The sequence below is a fragment of the Choloepus didactylus genome, chromosome 2, assembly GCF_015220235.1.
Source record: "Choloepus didactylus isolate mChoDid1 chromosome 2, mChoDid1.pri, whole genome shotgun sequence".
Taxonomy (NCBI): domain Eukaryota; kingdom Metazoa; phylum Chordata; class Mammalia; order Pilosa; family Megalonychidae; genus Choloepus; species Choloepus didactylus.
The window spans coordinates 15,165,143-15,184,034 of NC_051308.1; the positions used below are offsets into that span (position 1 = coordinate 15,165,143).

The window sequence follows — 18,892 nt, forward strand, 5'->3', positions numbered from 1 at the left end:
TAAGGGTGGTATATGTACTTGATGCATGATTTTTCTGTAAACCTACAACTTCTCTAATAAACACACCTCAGGCTGGCTGATTCTGATTGGAGTTAAGCCCTGGTGTCAAGAAATGCTCAGGACACCACAGCAAAGCCGTAAATAAGTGGCTTCCATGCCACTGCACCTCTTAATCTTCTCTTTCTTCTTACACCTCGCTGTTACCTGAGAGTCTCTCTCAATCCAACGGAATGAGATGGAATGGAGAGGACATGGGGTCCATGCATAATAACAGGAAGGGTAGAGAAACATAGCATCTTTCTTGACTTAGTTCCTGCTTCCACCCTATTCCCTGGGGACTACACACACACACACACACACACACACACACACACACACACACACGCACCACCCCCTCATTTTACAGTTGGCACACGGGAACTATCAAGTCCACTTGTCTCAATATAGCGTCCCTGTATGTGGGAACCCCCCAAACTGAATGCATATGTTGATATTGCTTTATCTATGAGCAAAAAGGAAACAAAGATCAAGGGAGACCTGAGATAGAAGCCTCAAACTGTGGGGTAGAGGATAATAGAGCTGGGTTGCATGACAGAAAAACCAGACCCCACATACTTCATCAAAATTCTTTCCCTGCCAATCCCCCCTCCCCTCCAAAAAAAACAAGAAAAAAAGAACAACTAATTCAGAGCATGGTAGACTGTCTTTGACTGCAACTCCTGCTCTGCTCTCTTACCCAGGATTTGATAGGTTGAAACTGAGTCTTTGGGCCAATGTCAGTGACAGTAGAATGCACCATTCATGGTTAAGTGGATGAAATCTAAGTGGCCCCATCATGGAACCCATGTGGGATTTTCCTCAAGACTAAGTGGGAGGTTTGGTCAGGGGAAAAAATACGATAAATATTTACAATAAGGCCCAGACCTCATGTGTGACTCCCCTTATTAATTTCTGTCTCCTTCCTGGGTAACAGTTCTGGCAGCACAATGAGTGGCTGGACGTGGTGGTGGATGACCGACTGCCCACCTTCAGGGACCGCTTGGTTTTCCTTCATTCTGCTGACAACAATGAGTTCTGGAGCGCCTTGTTGGAAAAAGCCTATGCCAAGTGAGTGTTGGCTTCCCTGAGCTCCCAGAGGTCTCCCTGTCTCAGGAAGCCTGGTCTCCATTCCCCAGGAGGCCTTTTCACAGATCTTCTATGGAGGAGGAGGAGGCCAGGTGTGGGGACAGAGAAAACTGAGGGTCAGGGTGTACCAGGAAAGGCACGCAAGGTCCCTCTCCTCGGGGCTCAGGCAAGGAGAATCCAAACAGTTTTCCAATGACAAGCCTAAATATAACCCATCCTCTGGCACATTGCAACATGTGCCCCCTTTCTCCCCTGCATCATAAATCTGCTTTTGGAAGAGATGATGCAAGGAGAGCTGGGAGTGTAAATGGACAGAAATTCTGGATATGCCAATGAAACTCTTGGTTCTTCAGATATCCCCACCAAACACTGTCATGGCTCAAACACTTGGGCAACTGAAATACATGGCTATAGAGACACTGATTTTTGAACACCAATCAGATGGCCTCAGTTCCTTGGGCTTTCTTGATTGTTAGCCCCACCAGCTTGATGATGGAAGGAGAGCTGGGACTCTCCTTTTGACAGCAAAAGTCCACAGGAGCTTGAAGCCTGTCCTCAGAGGGCAGAGCTCTCCTGGGAGAGTCTCAGTCTCTACCCTCTAGAGGACATGCAGACCTGCCTGAATCTTCAGGCCAGCAGAGTCCTGTCCTCTCAGAGACAAGAATAAAGAAGGGTGGTTGTGCCAATCTTTGTCTCTAAGTGGGGTATAAAAATGGCAAAATGAAGTAAAGGTAAACTGAGGTTAAGTTAATCCTGAAATCAATAGGACAGAATTAAAGCCATCAGAGTAGAACCAAAGATGTACCCCCTTGCAACACCTGCCCCACCCCAAACATTAAGGCAGACCCAGGGGCTGCACAAACACCCTCAGTGTCCCTGTACAGGCTTGAGTGGGGAAGGGACACTCCTTCCAGGGGAATTGGGAGGCACCACCCTCAGGGGAGCTCTGGGGGATCTACTCCAACACCAGATTCTCTTCTCTCTGATGCAGGGGGTTGGGGGTGTTTCATTTTCAGTGAGTCCAGCAAGGTAAATCTTTGAACTGCAGCTTGCAAAAGGCTTGGGCCAGGGCACTCCAGGCTGTGGTCTTCAACAGCGATATGAAGGGTAAGGTTAGAGGGATAACTAGGCTCTGCCTTTATCTCAGAGAGAAGAAGAATGTATAGGCTTCCTGAAAAGGAAAGCTTTGTTTATATTTTGGTCATTATAAAAGGTCAAAAATGATTGGGAGGATACCTCACCAAAAAAGCTATGCAGATGGCAAATAAGCACAGGGAAAGATGCTCAACATCATTTGTCATTAGGGATTGCAAATTAAAACTATGAGATCCTGCACACCTATTAGAATGCTTAAAATTCAGAAACCCAGCAGTCCCAATACCATGTGAAGCAATAGGTATTCACTGTTGGTGGGAATGCAAAAGTGGTACAGCCATTTTGAAAGACAATTTGTCATTTCTTATAAACCTACCCATATTCTCACCATATATGATCCACTATCAGGCACCTAGGTGGACTCATGTCCACACAAACACCTGCATTCGAATGTTTATGGCACTGTTATTCATAATCGCCCAAAAAGCAACCAAGATGTCCTTCAGGGTGAATGGATGAACAAACTATAGTACATTCATACAATGGAATATTAGTCAACAATAAAAAGAAATGAAGTATCAAGCCATGAAAAGACATGGATAAATGCATACTGCTACGTGAAAGAAGCCAGTCTTAAAAGGCTACATACTGTATGTTTCCCATTATATGGCATTCTGAGAAAGGCAAAACTATAGCAATGGTAAAAAAAATCAGTGGTTTCCAGAAGTCTGAGGGGTGGCTGGAACAGATAAAGCACAAGGGAATTTTTTAGGGAGGTGAAATTATTCTGTATGGTACTGTAGTGATGAATACATGACACTATGCATTTGTCAAACTCATAGAACTTTACAGCATCAAGAGTGAACATTAATGTATGCAAATTAAAAAAAAAATCATTTAGAAAGTTGGAAATTCCAGAATGGAATGCAGAATGTGATAAAACACTCTTAAGTATATAATTCCTGCCGCGATGGCCGCGGGGCGCCACCTGGCGGTCTCTCCTGTTCCCTGCAGCAGTTTCCGTGCCTTGTTACTGCCCTTCCAGGCTCAATGGGAGCTATGAGGCCCTCAAGGGAGGCAGCGCCATCGAGGCCATGGAAGACTTCACCGGGGGCGTAGCAGAGACCTTTGAGACTAAAGAGGCTCCAGAGGACTTCTATGAGATTCTTGAGAAGGCCTTGAAGAGGGGCTCTCTGGTGGGCTGTTCCATTGATGTAAGTCACTCACTCTTCCCCTCTTTCCCTCCCTCGGCGCTGAGCAGGCGCCCTGGCCGCAGAGGGAGGGGCAGCCCGTCCGGGGTGGGGATGGAGACGGGGGTGGGGCTAGCAATGTTTATTTATTTTAATTAAAACGAAAGGTTTTCTTTAATGTTTTTCACATTAGGAAGGTAAAATATACTTGCTGTATCCTGTGAACCAATCCTGAGATACATAAAGACACATTTATTATCTGCCTCCACCACTTCCTACCCTTGCCCCACTCCTCCAGTCTCACCTAAAGACGGTCTGGTGTGTTTTCCTTCACACTCTCTCCTTGCTCATACAAATATGAGCACGCACAAATAGGAGCATGCACAAATATGGAGGAGGGGTTGCTAAAATGGAATCATACTATGTACTGTTTTGAAACTTGTTTTTCATTTAATAAATCATGAAAAATTATATCAAGTAGGTAGAAATATGTTCCGGTTTGCTAATGCTACCAGAATGCACAATACCAGAAATGGATTGGCTTTTTATAAAAGGGGTTTATTTGGTTACAAAGTTACAGTCTTAAGGCCAGAAAGTGTCCAAGGTAAGGCATCAGCAATAGGGTACCTCCACTGAAGGATGGCCAATGGCATCTGGAAAACCTCTGTCAGCTGGGAAGGCAGGTGGCTGGTGTCTGCTGATCCCAGGTTGTGTTCCAGCTCCACTCAGCTCCCATGCATTCTTCAAAATGTTGCTCTTGGGGAGTTTTGTCCTCTCCTAGCTTCTCCAAAACAAAAGTCTGCTTTCAACGGCCATCTTCAAAATGTCTCTCTAAGTTGAAGTGCTAAGTTCCTTCTGTTTATCAGCTCGTTTACATGGCTCCAGTGATTTAATTAAGGTCCACCCTGAATGGGTGGGGTAACACCTCCATGGAAATTATCCAATCAAAGGTCTTGCCCACAGTTGATTGAATCACATCTCCATGGAAACACTCAATTAAAGGATTCCGACCTAATCAACACTAATACCTCTGCCCCACAAGATTGTATCAAAGAACATGGCATTTTGGGGGATATAATACATCCAAACCAGCACAAAATAGAACCATATTTTTTTCTAATTTTTATGCATAAAAATACATATAATTTTACCTCACCTATTTTTAAAAATCTGTTCATGTTTTCTAGTTCCTCTTGAATTAATTTCCGGAACTTATTCTTTGCTGTTAGATCATCCATTCCCTCTGCATTTTCAAATTTGTGACCTAGAGTTGCACGTCATATTGTTATGTGCATCCTGGAATCTCTTCTGTGTGTGATTGTGTCTTTACTCTCATGCGATGCTACAGGATGGTGATGGCCAAATTGTTCTCTTTAGGAGCAGAAAAAGTAAACTCTTCATTGAAGTCTGAGCTAAGAATGGGGGTCTCCCACCCTGGGAAGAGGCTTGGGCTTTCTATGAGTCACTGTTAAATATCTTCAGGATTCTCTGTTGAACCATTTTATATGCTCTACACGCAGCCCTAACCCAGGGAGCAGAAGAAGGGGCTTGGAGAGTGTGATGGGGTCAGGCTTAGAGTTGGGCCTAGCAGGGCAGGGAAGGCTTGACTTAGACAATGTGTCTAACATTGCTCTTTCCATGTTTTAGGTCAGAAATGCTGCAGAATCAGAAGCCCGAACATCTTTTGGTCTGATTAAGGGCCATGCCTACACTGTAACGGGAATTGATCAGGTAGGTGACATTAACCCCTGTTGACAGGCTACAGGGACAGACCTGATAACACTAGTCCCTTATACTTATTTAGTGCATCACAATTTAAACAGCACTTCCAGAGAATGTCTCCTCTGAAGAAGACAGGCTGTAATTCAAAACAGCAAGACAGGAAAGAGAAAGAGAATCCATGGGATTCCACCACAGCACCAAACATTTTTTTTAATTGTGGTAACTTATATATGTGTGTGTAATACAAATTTTCCCATTTTAACCATTTTTAAGCATACAGAAAGTCTATACCCATTGATAAATAACTCTCCATCTACTCCCCACCTCCACCACCCTGCCCTGGGTAACCACTAATCAACAATAAGAATTTGCTTATTCTGGGTATTTCATATAAGTGAGATCATACAATATTTGTCCTTTTGTGTCTGAATTATTTCACTCAACATCATGTTTTCAAGATTCATCCATGTTGTAACATGGATCCAAACTTCATTCCTTTTTGTGACTGAATAATATTCCACTGTATGCATATACCACATTTTGTTTATGCATTCATCTATTGATGGACACTTGGGTTGCTTCTACCTTTTGGCTATTGCGAATAATGCTGCTAAGAACATTCATGTACAAGTACCTGTTTGAGTTCCTGTTTTCAACTTTCTGGGGTGTATACCTAGAAGAGGAATTACCGGGTCATATAATTCTATGTTTAACTTTTGGGGGAACACCAAACTGTTTTCCACAGCAATTGCACATTTTGTTGCATCCACAATGCACAAGGGTTCCATTTTCTCCACATCCCTGCCAACAATTATTTTCTGTTTGTTTGGTTTGTTTTTTTTAATAGCCAAAATTTTTAGCAGATTTGGGAGCCTTGTCTTGTCTTTTCTTCCTGAATCCCACATCAGTCCCATTCTCCGCAGCTGTATTCCAGGGTGGAACTAATTAGAGAACCACCCTGATTTCTAGTGGGTGCTTGGTTGGGAGCAGAGATCCTTAAGGGATGCTTAACAAAAATAAAGGAGGAGTAGTCAGTGAAAGAGAAAAGTGAGAAGCCATGAGTTACTCCCTCTCAAATTCAAGCTCAGCAAAGCCCAGAGGCCTGTCATTGCCCACTACCAGCCTCTCATGCTCAAGTCTCAGCCCTGGTTTGTAGAAGACTTGCGTCTGGATTCTTTGGGGATTCTTTGGGAATTATAGCTATTTGCTTTGATTGTTTTTATCTTCCTCCCCTGTCTGTACATGCCTTGCTGATCACTTGTAGGCATGTTTTTATTTATATTAGATCTTCTAAATACTACTCCAAGTAACAACAGAAATTTCTCATTGTCTTGGTGAGATGGCTTTTGCTTCCACTCAGTATACAAGGAACTTACCTTCCCCAAACTTTTCGCATCAATGATCCTCTTAAATGATGAATTGCAAGCCACACCTTATACCCTATAGTGGCTATATTACTTGAATTATTTTTATAAATCAAATATACAACTTATGCCAAATACAAAGAGGATAAAATACTTTGACCAGCTCAAATTTTTGGTTAGTTGACAAATAAAAGCCTTTTACTCCCATTATCTTTCCTAACAAAATCTTTCTGAAATGCCTTGGTCCTCTTTCCTGGGTGAGGACAGAGCATTAAGTTCATGGTTGACTCTTTCTTTACTGACTGGGGGTCCTGCCTGTTTCAGGGTTGTCACTGAACAGCAGGGGTCCTTACATGACACATAAAAGGGGGGGGGGGGAGCTATTGGAATTAATCAAGATTTTGAAAACTGTTTTTGTTTATTATTGTTGTTTAAATTCCCAGGTAGGGATTTACATTCTTATCATTCATCTGTGAGTAGGATGCTAAGGGTGAAGAAAATTCAGCTATAGTTCCACAGATATTTTTGAGGACGATTTTTTAACCTTTCACTGTGCTAGATGCTGAGGATACACAGATAAAGTTGGTCCCTGTTTCCAGAGAGACTGGGATCTAGAGAGAAAACACATCTGTTTGAAGATTCATGTGAACTAGTTTCTTGTTAATTACACGTCAACTTTATTTCCCAGACACAGCATAACTATTCTGGGATGATTAATAAAATATGTGTAATGCTAACAATGATCTTTGAGGGGAACCAGAAAATTCCAAGGGTTACTTAAGAATTAATGAGTTTTTAAATGCCTTTAGCTTTTGCCTCTGAGAGGATTAAATGGGGTTATCATGCTGCTGTGTTTTAGCCAAGAAACTAAAACCAGCCCCGAGCATGCTTATCGCAGAGTGAAACCCTCTGGAGTCCATGCACCGGTAGCCAAATCTGTGCTACATTCGTCATCTCACATTCCCCTGTCGCCTTTCCCTTCTAGGTAAACTTCCGAGGCCAAAACATGGAGCTCATCCGAGTCCGGAATCCATGGGGCCAGGTTGAATGGAACGGGTCCTGGAGTGACAAGTCAGTAGTGCTGTCCCATCCCCCTGGCTGTTTCCAGCCTCCTTGCTGCTTCCTGGGGCTGGCTGCAAGCAAGAGTGTCAAGTGGGGGCTCTTTGACCTCGGTTCTCCTCCAGCTCTTATTCAGTATCCTGTCCTGCTTCTGGGGATCTCTTACATCCTCCCCTTTGGCCCTCAGGGCCCCCGTCAGTCAACCTTATAGCAGCTCCTTAACTTTTCATGCAATTGTATTTATGTCCATGAATGTACTGCATTCATGAGGGTATTTAATACCATGGAGGGCTTTATCTCCAATTAAATTATGAGCAGCTCCAGTAAGCAGTTGTGCATGCAGGTGTGGGTATATGTTTGGATGGGGTGGGTAAGGTGGCAACGAGTATCCTTAAAAGACTGCCCAGCAGGTAGCTATAAGGTTCTCCCCAGTGGCCACTGACCACTGGCCAGAGGCCCAGGGGCCCAGTAGAGAAACAGAGGAAGTGGAACGGGAGATTCATCCTGTTACAGAGCAGTTAACTGAGGTTATTTGTCTGCACCCCCAATTATAAAGACATGTCTGCTTTTCTGACATGGGCTCCCTACTCATCCCTTGGGAAGTGCCCCCGGTGTGGTTCGCCACTGTGACTGCACATCAGGACATTTCGGTGGGTGTGTGGCAGTGCTGTCCCTGAGCTGGTTCCCCTCCACCCCCTCCACCCTTGGCCAGGCCCTCTGCTGTCCTTCCTTGCCCCGTCCATGGCTCCTGAGGCTCTGGGAGCAAGTCCATAGCTGAAGTATTTGTCCTCAGTTCAGACAAAGCTGCCAGGGCACCAGCCATCCGTGTGTCAGTGTGTTCATCAGCCAGACTCTAGCCTTAGGGCAGAGCTGCGGACACCAGGGCTGGCCATCATCCTCCTCGCTGCTCTTGTCCCTCCTCCTTCTCCTTTTCTCTGGCTTCTGCCTTCTCAGAACTGAGGGGCATTGCCACAAAGACTGATTTAGACCGACCAGTATCATTGCAGGGAAAAGATTGGCCTCCTCCCAGCAGAAATAGAAAGAACAGAGAAATACTGAAACCAAAATTAATGAGATTGCTTCATAGCATGGTAAGACTTGTAGTGTTCCTTGGATTCGATAAAGCCATCTATAAAAGGAAAACAGCCATTTTTTTTCTTTTCCTGGGAAATACACAGAGACAGTAATAGAGGAAGCATATTTTTAACTGGGAGTCAAAACTGGAAACAAGCTGAAAACAACATCCAGGGGTGACGGAGAGCAGGTCGTGGTTCTGAGTCCCTGCTGGGCTGCTCTCCTGGCGGCAGGATCATGGATGAGCCTGGAGATCGCTGTGCTGAGTGAAATAAGCCAGACCCAGAAGGACAGAGGCTGTGTGATTCCACTTACAGGCATACCTTGTTTTACTGTATTTCACTTTATTGTGCTTCTCAGATAGTGCGTTCTTTACAAATTGAAGGTTTGGGGCAACCCTGATCGAGCAAGTCTATCGGAGCCATTTTCCCAACAGCAGGTGCTCACTTGATATCTCTGTGTCACATTTTGGTAATTCTGACAATATTTCAAACTTTTTCATTATTTTTATTATATGTTATGGTGATCTGTGCTCAGTGATCTTTGATGTTACTATTGTAATTGTTTTGGGGCACTACGAACCATGCCCATACAAGACAGCGAACTTAATCGATAAATGTTGTGTGTTCTGACTGCTTCATCCACCGGGCCGTTCCTTCATCTCTCTCCCTGTCCTTGGGCTTCCCTATTCCCTGAGACACAGCAATATTGAAACTGGGCTAATTAATAACCCTACAATGGCCTCTAAGTGTGCAAATGAAAGAAGAGTTGCACATCTCTCACTTTAAGTCAAAAGCCAGAATGATCAAGCTTCGTGAGAATGGCTGGGTGAAAGCCGAGATAGGCTGAAAGCTAGGCCTCTTGCATCAAACAGTTAGCCAAAGTGTGAGTGCAAAAGAAAAGTTCTTGAAGGAAATTAAAAATGCTACTCCAGTGAATTATGAATAAGAAAGCAAAACAACCTTATTACTGATACAGAGAAAGTTTTAGTAGTCGGGACAGAAGGTCAAACCAGCCACAACATTCCCTTAAACCAAAGCCTAATCCAGAGCAAGGACCTAACTCTCTTCAATTCTATGAAGGCTGAGAGGTGAGGAAGCTGCAGAAGAAAAGTTTGAAGCTAGCAGAGGTTGGTTTACAAGATTTCAGGAAAGAAGCCATCTCCAAAACATAGAAGTGCAAGGTGAGGGAGCAAGTATTGATGTAGAAGCTACAGCAGGTTATCCAGAAGATCTAGCTAAGATAGTTGATGAAGGTGGCTACATTAAACAACAGATTTTCAATGTAGATGAAACCATCTATTTAAAGAAGGCGCCATCTAATACTTTTGTAGCTAGAGAGGAGCAGTCAACACCAGGCTTTAGAGCTTCAAAGGACAGGCTAGTCTCTTGTTAAAGGCTATTGCAACTGGTGGCTTTAAGTTGAAGCTAGTGCTCATTTAACATCCCCAAACTCTTAGTGCCCTTAAGAATTATTCTAAATGGACTCTGCCACTGCTCTATCAGTGGAACAACAAAGCTTGGGTGACAGCACATCTGTTTACAACATGGTTTACTGAATATTTTAAGCCCACTGTTGATGCCTACTGCTGGAAAATAAATTTCTTTCAAAATATTATTGCTCACTGATGATGCACCTGGTCACCCAAGAGCTCTGATGGAGATGTACAAGATTAATATTGTTTTCATGCCTGCTAACACAACATCCATTCTGCAGCCCATGACACAAGGAGTCATTTTTACTTTCAAGTCTTATTATTTAAGAAAAACATTTTGTAAGGCTATAGCTGCCTTAGGCCATGACTCCTCTAATGAGTCTGGGCAAAGTCAATTGAAAACCTTCTGGAAAGGATTCACCATTCTAGATGCCATTAAGAACATTCATGATTAATGGGAAGAGGTCAAAACATCGACATGAACAGGAATTTGGAAGAAGTTGATTCCAACCCTCATGGATGACTTTGAGGGGTCCAAGACTTCAGTGGAGGAAGTAATTGCAGATGTAGTGGAAATAGCAAGAGAAGTAGAATTAGAAGTAGATCCTGAAGATGTGACTGAATTGCTGCAATCTCATGATAGAACTTTAACAAATGAAGAGTTGCTTCTTATGGTTGAGCAAAGAAAGTGGTTTCTCGAGATGGAGTCTACTGGTGAAGATGGTATGAACATTACTGAAATGACTACAAGGATTTAGACTGTAACATAAGTTTAAAGCGGCAGCAGGGTTTGAGAGGATTGATTCCAGTTTTGAAAGAAGTTCTGTGGGCAAAATGCTATTGAACAGCATCACATGCTACAGAGAAATCTTTCATAAAAAGAGGAATCAATCAATGAGGCAAACTTCATTGTTGTCCTGTTTTAAGAAATTGCCACAACCATCTCAACATTCAGTAACTGCTACCCTGATCAGTCAACAGCCATCAACACTGAGGCAAGACCCTCCACCAGCAAAAAGATGACGATTTGCTGAAAGCTCAGATAATGACTAGCATTGTTTAGCAATAAAGTATTTTTTAATTAAGGTATTTACATTGTTTTCTTAGACATGATGCTTTTGCACACTTAATAGACTACAGTATAGTATAAATATAGCTTTTATATGCACTGAATGCACTGGGGACCAAAAAATTCGTGTGATTCTCTTTATTGCAATATTCGCTTTATTGGATCTGAACCCACAATATCTCTCAGGTATGCCTGTATATGAAATATCTAGATTAGGCAAATTCATAAAGAGAGAAAGAAGAGTAGAGGTTGCCAGGGTTTGGGAACAGGGGGATGGGGAGTTATTGCTTAAGGGTATGGAGTTTCAGTATGGGGAAATGAAAAATCTTGGAACTAGGGTGATGGTTGCACAACATTGTGAATATAATTAATGCCACTGAATTTACACTTAAAAATCATTATAATGGCAAATTTTCTGTTATATATACTTTACCACAATCATTTTTTTAAGTTGTGAAATACTATGAAGAACTTTATGCAACAACCAAAAGCATGCTTAACCTATCAGGCTAATTAACAGATTGTGAGCCACTTAGAAAACAATGGCTCTGAATTTGTCTCTTCCTACTCAGGCACCAGGGACCTAGAAAGGTGTTCCTTCTGTGTCTTTCACACAGCTTTTCTGATCCCTCTTCCTGAAGTTGAATCATGACCTACAAGGTGTAAATGAAATAGTGACATCAATTATAACATGATGGTTGTGATAACTGAATTGAACCAGTTGTGGGGTTGTAGAAAACACAGTGAACTTGGAGTCAGAGGTCCTGACTTTGAGGGACAACTGACATCCCTCAGTCGCTCCTCCCTCTGAGCATGTCCATTGGACTGGCTAAGTATCCTTGTGTGTGTGTTTGTGTAGACTGGGCAAGGCCACTTCATAGAACTGCAACTCTGAAATGAAGTCATGTACATGAAGGTACTTTGTACATAAAATGTAAAGCATGGGGCAAAAATAAGGTACTATCACTTTTCAAATGTCAGTTTATAAACAAAGATATCAAGCGATTTGCCCCAGGTCATGTGGCAAGTTGGTGGCAAAGGACTAAAGTCAGCTACCTCATGGCTTCCAGTTGTGCTCCATCCACTACCCTGTTGGTGTTAATTCCTTGTGGCTGTCTCATGATAATGCTCTGTGGATGAGGCGCAAGTGGTTCCATGGGATTTTTCCCATCAGTACTTAATGACTTACTTGAACATTTCCTTTAGGACCCGCCCACATATTTGAGGGCCAGTGACTAACCAGTCTCTAAATCCCTTGACACATTCCTGGAGACCAGTGTATAGTCACTGAACAGGGCTTATTTCCCACAAAACAAGCACTTTGGATTCCAAGGAGGGGCCCTCCTCCGCCGCTGAGGTCAGTGTTGTTTCAGCTGCTGTTCCCGATCCTCTTCCTAAATATGGACTCTGTTTACCCGTAGTTCTTCTGAGTGGCATTCTGTTGACCCAGCCGAGAGAAAACGCCTCTGCCATACTGCTCTTGATGACGGGGAATTCTGGTACCGTGCTTGTCTCTTTATTCATTACCCTATTATCTGCATCACAAGGATGAAGTTCCCCATCACCCTTGGGTATAAGGGACTCCACATTTTATTTTTTTATAAATCAAACACTTCTGCCCCAAATCTTTAAATCCACCAGGTTGCCAGGAATTTAATTTCAGTCTGTTTTGAGGGAAACTTACTCCTCTCTAGGTTTGTACAAGAGTCCAAGAGAGTTAGTGCTATCGGGATATGTGAGCCAGAGCCTGGTCTCCAGTCCTCATCTTGCCTCTGAGCTATTCATCATCCAAGTCTGTATGCTAAATTGAAGTCAGGTAGCTCTGATGCTCAGTGTCTACTCCCTCAAGCCCAACTTGATGATAGGGACCTCTGAAGGTGACTCTCTTGTGAGCAGCTAAAAAAAAATAGACTGAAGGGGAGGAAATCCTCATAATCTAGTCTTTCTCCAAGGCTGAATCTCTGTTCAACTGAAAATTCTCAATGAACTTTGTCTCTACAAGCTCTTCTCAATCTAATTTCTTGCTGTTTGGGATCCAGAAACAGTTGACTCTTCCAATCCTGCAAGATCCCAAATTTGTATTTTCTAGCTCTATTCCCTTTCAAGATCTCAATCTCATCAATTCTTGCCTGAGCCCATCTCCTTTCTTGAAACACTTTGTTAAATACAATTAAACTCAGCGCACACACTAATTCTACAGCTTTTTCAATTTTCTTTCCCCAGAGCATTTGTTCTGCCTTCCATAATTTTATAGGCAACAGTTTTACCAAATATTGTCACCACACAATAGGGACATGATATTCCAGCTCCAGTATTTCTTTGTGTCTTCCTTTACTTGCTTGATCACATTCCACTGTAGCTTTTGCACCCACCATTCCACTGAAACTGCCCAACTGCTAAGCTGTTATCACATATTTTAGAATTTTATTATGGCAGCTCCATTCTTTGACTTGGGATAACATCAGCTGTTGTAACAAATTGACCAAAATGTATAAAAGCTCTAATACAATAAAGTTTATTTCTTAATTATTTTAACAGTTCAAGAAGGACATCCCTATTCTGTGGATGACTCTCTCCATGCAGTGAATCAGGGACCCAAGCTCCTGCCATCATGTAGCTCCACCATCCCCCAGGATCACATGGTTACCTATATGCAACCACCAGAAGAGGGCAAAAAGAGGAATGATTGGAGATGATATTCCCATTTGCTAAAAGCCTTGACCCAGAAGTCACACACATCACTCCATACATTCCACTGGTGACAGCTAGTTATGTGGCCACCCCTGGATGAAAGGGGTGGGGTGCTGCCCCTGGCCCCATTCTGGTGGATGCACTTTGGTGGCCTGCTAACCATCTCTTCCTCAAGAACCATGAGGGAATAAGTCCCAAGAAATTTGTGGAAAACCTTCAGGTTCTTGAAAGATTTACCAGCTGTTGAATTGAAAAGCAGAGATACATTTACCCTGAAGTTTGAATGCAGAGAGACTCTGAAGTGACATCAGGATTAATGAATTATATGGGAAGAGCAAAAACTATCAGAGGAAAGATGAGGTCGGAAATTGGTATCATCACAGAAGTTGACAAATATGAGCAAGGGGAGAGAACAAAAGTTTGAGAGGCCATCTGAGCTCAAGCAAGTGAAGGTCTGACAAAGAAGGAAAGATAAAATGGGCAAAGGAAACTAGGAAATCCACAGTGGGAGACCCAGTAAAGGAGTGTCTTTTGGATGATCCATCACCCTGTCTTACATACACTTGTCTGCTCATCTTAAAGGAACTGTACCTGAAACATGGATCTGAAACTGTCCAAGGCAACACATTCTATTAAAATCATCAGCGCTCTATGTCTGGAGACTTTCCTTCAAGAATCTTGTCATAAAAGCCCTTTCTAGTCTCTTTCATTTTTCATTTTTCACCCACGGGTCATACTCCTGTAATCCTCTCTTCTCTAAGTCGTGAATTGTCCTCTTTCTGCTGAATTGTTTGCATCCACATGCAAATACCATACTTTCTCTTACCTGTAAGAAAAAAGCCACCAATGCATTTCCTTACTTTCTTCTACCACAAAACTCATCAGTTCCTCCCCTTCCTTCCTCCCTTGAACCTGTTTCACTATGGCTTTTGATTCTATCACTGAAACTGCTCTTGCCAAGATCACCACTGACTTTCATTTTGCTAAGCCTAATTTTGATCTGTCAGAAGTGTTTGGCACAGTTAGCTCTGTGTTCACTGGATTCCAGGAGACCACATGCTCCCATGGTTCTCCTATACAAGTGCTCGTTCTCAATGTCCTTTTCTGGGTCTTTCTCATCCCCCTAATCTCTTAATGTTCAGTGTCTCAGAGCTGTCCTTGGACCTCTCCGCCATCTACATCACTTTTTGGTTGGGTTTCGTGACTTTAAATACTGTCTTTACACTCATAACTTCCATAACTCATATCTTCAGCTTCTTTCTCCTGAATTCTAGACTCATATATTCAACTGCCTACTCAATGTCTCCCCTTTGATTATCTAATAAATATCTCAAACTTAACATGTCCAAAACAGAATTCCTGAGATTCTCTCCCACACTTGCTCCACCCACAGCCTTCCCCAAATCTATCCTTCCCATTACTCAAACCAAAACATCTTGGGATCATCCTTGATTCCTTCCCCTATTCCAATCCATCAGCAAATCCTGTAAGATCTACCGTTAGAAAATGTCTGAAATCTGACCACTTCCCACCACCTCCCCTGCTACCAGCCTGGACTGAACCACTCTCATCTCTCACCTGGACTATTATACTAACTTCCTAGCTGGTCCTTCTGCTTCTACTTTTGCCCCTTGAAGCTTTTTCTTAACAAAGCAGCCGGTGACTTATTTTAAATCTAAGGTGGATCATGTCACCCTCTTAACGTCTTTCAGTGGCTTTCAATGGCTTTCCATCTCTGGAAAGTAAAAGCCAAAAATCCTTATGCTCACCTGTATGACCCTACATATATAACTCGCCATTACCCTTGAGATCTTATCTCTCACCGACATCCTCACTCACTGTGGCCCTCTTGGTGGTCTTTGAGCACATTAAGCACACATCTGCCCCAGGACCTTGCTGTCCATCTACTTTGTTCTGTCTCTCGTGCTCAGGTCTTCTCTCAACTCACACCTTATCAGTAAGGCCTCCCGTTACCTACCTACTTAAAATAGCTCCCCATCCCTACACTTCCATCCTTCTTCCCTACTTTATTTTTCTCTGTAGCACTTATCATATACAGCCAACTTATACTGCTACTTTGATTTTGTAATTTCTGTGTCCCCACACCAGAATGTAAGCTCTTTGAGGTAAGGGTAGGCACTCAATGAATATTTGTTAGAAGAAGGAATGAATGAATGAATAAATTGCAGCATCGCTATCACCCTCCTACACGTTGGTTCCCTCCACTCTGTTGCAGGATGGCATATAAAGATTTCAAGTCCCATTTTGACAAGGTAGAGATCTGCAGCCTCACTCCTGATGCCCTGGACGATGACGCTCTCCACAAATGGGAGGTGACGGTTCATCAAGGAAGCTGGGTGCGGGGCTCCACTGCAGGCGGCTGCCGCAATTTCCTGGGTTGGTAGCCTGCTTGTCACTCTCTCTGCCATTCTCAAGTGTCCAGTCCAACCCAGGGACATCAAAGAGATCTGTGGACCAGTAAGATAAAGGCCAGGACCATAGGGAAAGCCAGAAGTGTGGAGTTAGTCTGATTTCTGAGATGGCGGGGAAAAGGAGGTTGCAGAGATTTAATGGCAGTAGTTGGATAAGAACTGCTCAAGGAAACTTCCTTGCTTTATTCCTTAGGTTATTCTCCATTACAAGAAACAGAAAATCCAATTCACACCAGTTTAGCAATAGAAAGGATTTATTGGCCTACATAGTCGAAAAGTTAAGAGGAGAAGTAGGATGGGCTTCAAGTACAGTTCTGTCATGGCTCTGGCTCCATTTGTTTGTAATTCTTTTTACTACCTTCTTTCCTGTTGATGTTTTCCTTGGGCTGACTTTATCACACGAGGGCTGCCAGCAGCACCCAGTGCTTCCTGGCTCTTAATCACATGCACAGAGAGACTTCCCAGGGATCATCAAACAAAAGTCAACTTCCCTCTAATTGGAAGTTCTTTGAGCCAGTGTGACAGGGGGAATACTGTGGGTCAATGGGCCTTGTTCCAGTTCCTATGGCAGGAGGAATCAGCAGAGACAAATCAGGTTTCACCCCTGGAGCTGAGAATGAGGTCAGTCTTACTCAGATTGCTTGGCCATTAAGCAGTGGGTGGGATAGATGCTGAGGGGACAACACAAGTCCACTACACTCTCCACCAAAATGCCAAATGGAAGAAAATAGAAAGGCACAAACTGTAGCAGGCTAGAGACAGAAGAATGTATTTTAAGAGATGCATGGGAAACGGTCCAAAAGAGAAGAAGGAAGGAATGAAAGAAGAAAACATTACACTCTCAGTGCAGGGTATAGAAAATAGGGCAAGAGGGCAGGGGTTGCTGATGGGAGCAGGGAGGGAAGAAACTATTTTCTCAAGTTTAGGATGTGAGGGGTGGGCATTGTCATGGATATTGATGTGTGGGATGTGCATCTGTGTGTGCATGTGTGTGTGTGAGTGTGTGTGTGCATGTGTGTGTGTGTGTGTGTGTGTGTGTGTGTGAGAGATTGTCTTTCATTGTTTTAAGGAAGGGAAAAATTAGTCTGTTTCTTTCAAATGGCAGATACGTTCTGGACCAATCCACAAATAAAACTGTCCCTGACTGAGAAAGACGAAGGGCAGGAGGAATGCACTTTCCTTGTAGCCCTAATGCAGAAAGATCGGAGGAAACTCAGGAGATTTGGAGCTAACATGCTGACCATCGGTTATGCCATTTATCAAGTATGTGGGAACCACACTGCTCTCTCTCAGCCAGTTCTAAATTCTCAGTTCCTTCTCTGCCACACCCCTGAGACTCACTGGCCCGTCCTCAAAATGTGCCCAAAAAAGGAAAAACAATGTCCCCCTTTCTTTTTCACTGCAGTACCCTGGCAAAGACGAACATCTGAACAAAGACTTCTTCAGATATCACGCTTCCCAGGCCAGAAGCAAAACGTTCATCAACCTGCGAGAAGTCTCTGATCGGTTCAAGCTGCCCCCTGGGGAATACATCCTGATCCCCAGCACTTTTGAGCCCCATCAGGAAGCTGATTTCTGCCTGAGAATCTTTTCGGAGAAGAAAGCCATTACCCAGTGAGTAACAGGAATCCCTCTTCATTTAGTGGTTCCTTCACAGAGAAGTCAGCAGGGTGTTGGAGCAGTGACCAAGCTGAGAAATAAGGCCAGCAGGTTTCTTAACGCATTTGCACAGTGGTGTGCATTTCCATTTTAACTCAGGTCCTCCCTCCTTCAAATAAACCATTAAAAAGTTTTCTTCTCCAACTGCTCCCAGAATCACACTCATGAGCCCTTCGTATTTCAGACTTGATTAACAAGAAACTTCCCAGGTAGGAGCCTCGTTTAAGAATGTTGGGTTTATTTCTCTGCACAGTGAAGGGGTTGGTTACTGCAGGTTCCAAGAATGACATGTTCTTTCAACCCCAGTGAAAAAAGATGATGAAAATCTGCCTACCATTTTACACGCACAACGTTCTGTCACCTCTCCCTACGGTATCTTAGCAAGATTATTTTGTATCAGTTACCTCTGGAAAACATTTCCCACTCCTGCCCATTTGCCATTGGTTGCTTTATCACAGAGGAAAGAGTGGTTCAGGATACAGAAGTCCGTTCCTATTCCCAGTGGAGACATTATAGGGATTGCAGAAAGTGGCAAAATCTGCTAGTTCTGTATATGTAGTAGATAAATCCCCAATGCCGAATTGAAAAAGATCGAGACAACTGTGATACATTCTGCTCTACTTTTATCTTTTGTTTAGTGGAGTAGAACTGGATTGGTGGCGTCCACTGAGAATACTTTAGATTACCAAGTCTGGTTGGGTTTCCCAGGCTGATGACAAAGGTGTGCTTCTTTCTCTTGTGCTAAGTAGAAGCAGTAGAGCCTTTAAATTTTAAAAATTCTGCTGGAGAATTATTCTCCAACCTTCTCCCAGATCCTCATATAAGCTGAGGGTCAATTACCCCATATTTGTTTACGCAAAAGCACACCATATAAAATTCATGCAATTGACCAACTTTTTGGGTAGCAAGAACAACAGAGAGAAAGCTGGTGTCTGCCAAGCCTGTTCTTCATGATCTCTGTCCCATTAGTGGATGAG

At 43.2% G+C, this 18,892-nt stretch overlaps 1 protein-coding gene across 3 annotated transcripts in view; it reads left to right on the top strand.

The window, feature by feature from the left end:
* CAPN9 (calpain 9) overlaps positions 1-18,892 on the top strand; it is a 54,034-nt gene that overhangs the window by 18,218 nt on the left and 16,924 nt on the right. For 2 of the 3 annotated variants that reach the window (XM_037811028.1, XM_037811047.1), the window contains 8 exons: positions 974-1,107; positions 3,266-3,434; positions 5,058-5,141; positions 7,482-7,567; positions 12,555-12,632; positions 16,061-16,221; positions 17,362-17,519; positions 17,662-17,870. In XM_037811028.1, coding sequence (XP_037666956.1) covers positions 974-1,107; positions 3,266-3,434; positions 5,058-5,141; positions 7,482-7,567; positions 12,555-12,632; positions 16,061-16,221; positions 17,362-17,519; positions 17,662-17,870 — 1,079 coding nt within the window. The remainder of the gene's footprint in view (positions 1-973; positions 1,108-3,265; positions 3,435-5,057; positions 5,142-7,481; positions 7,568-12,554; positions 12,633-16,060; positions 16,222-17,361; positions 17,520-17,661; positions 17,871-18,892) is intronic. The other variant, XM_037811037.1, reaches the window with a different exon arrangement.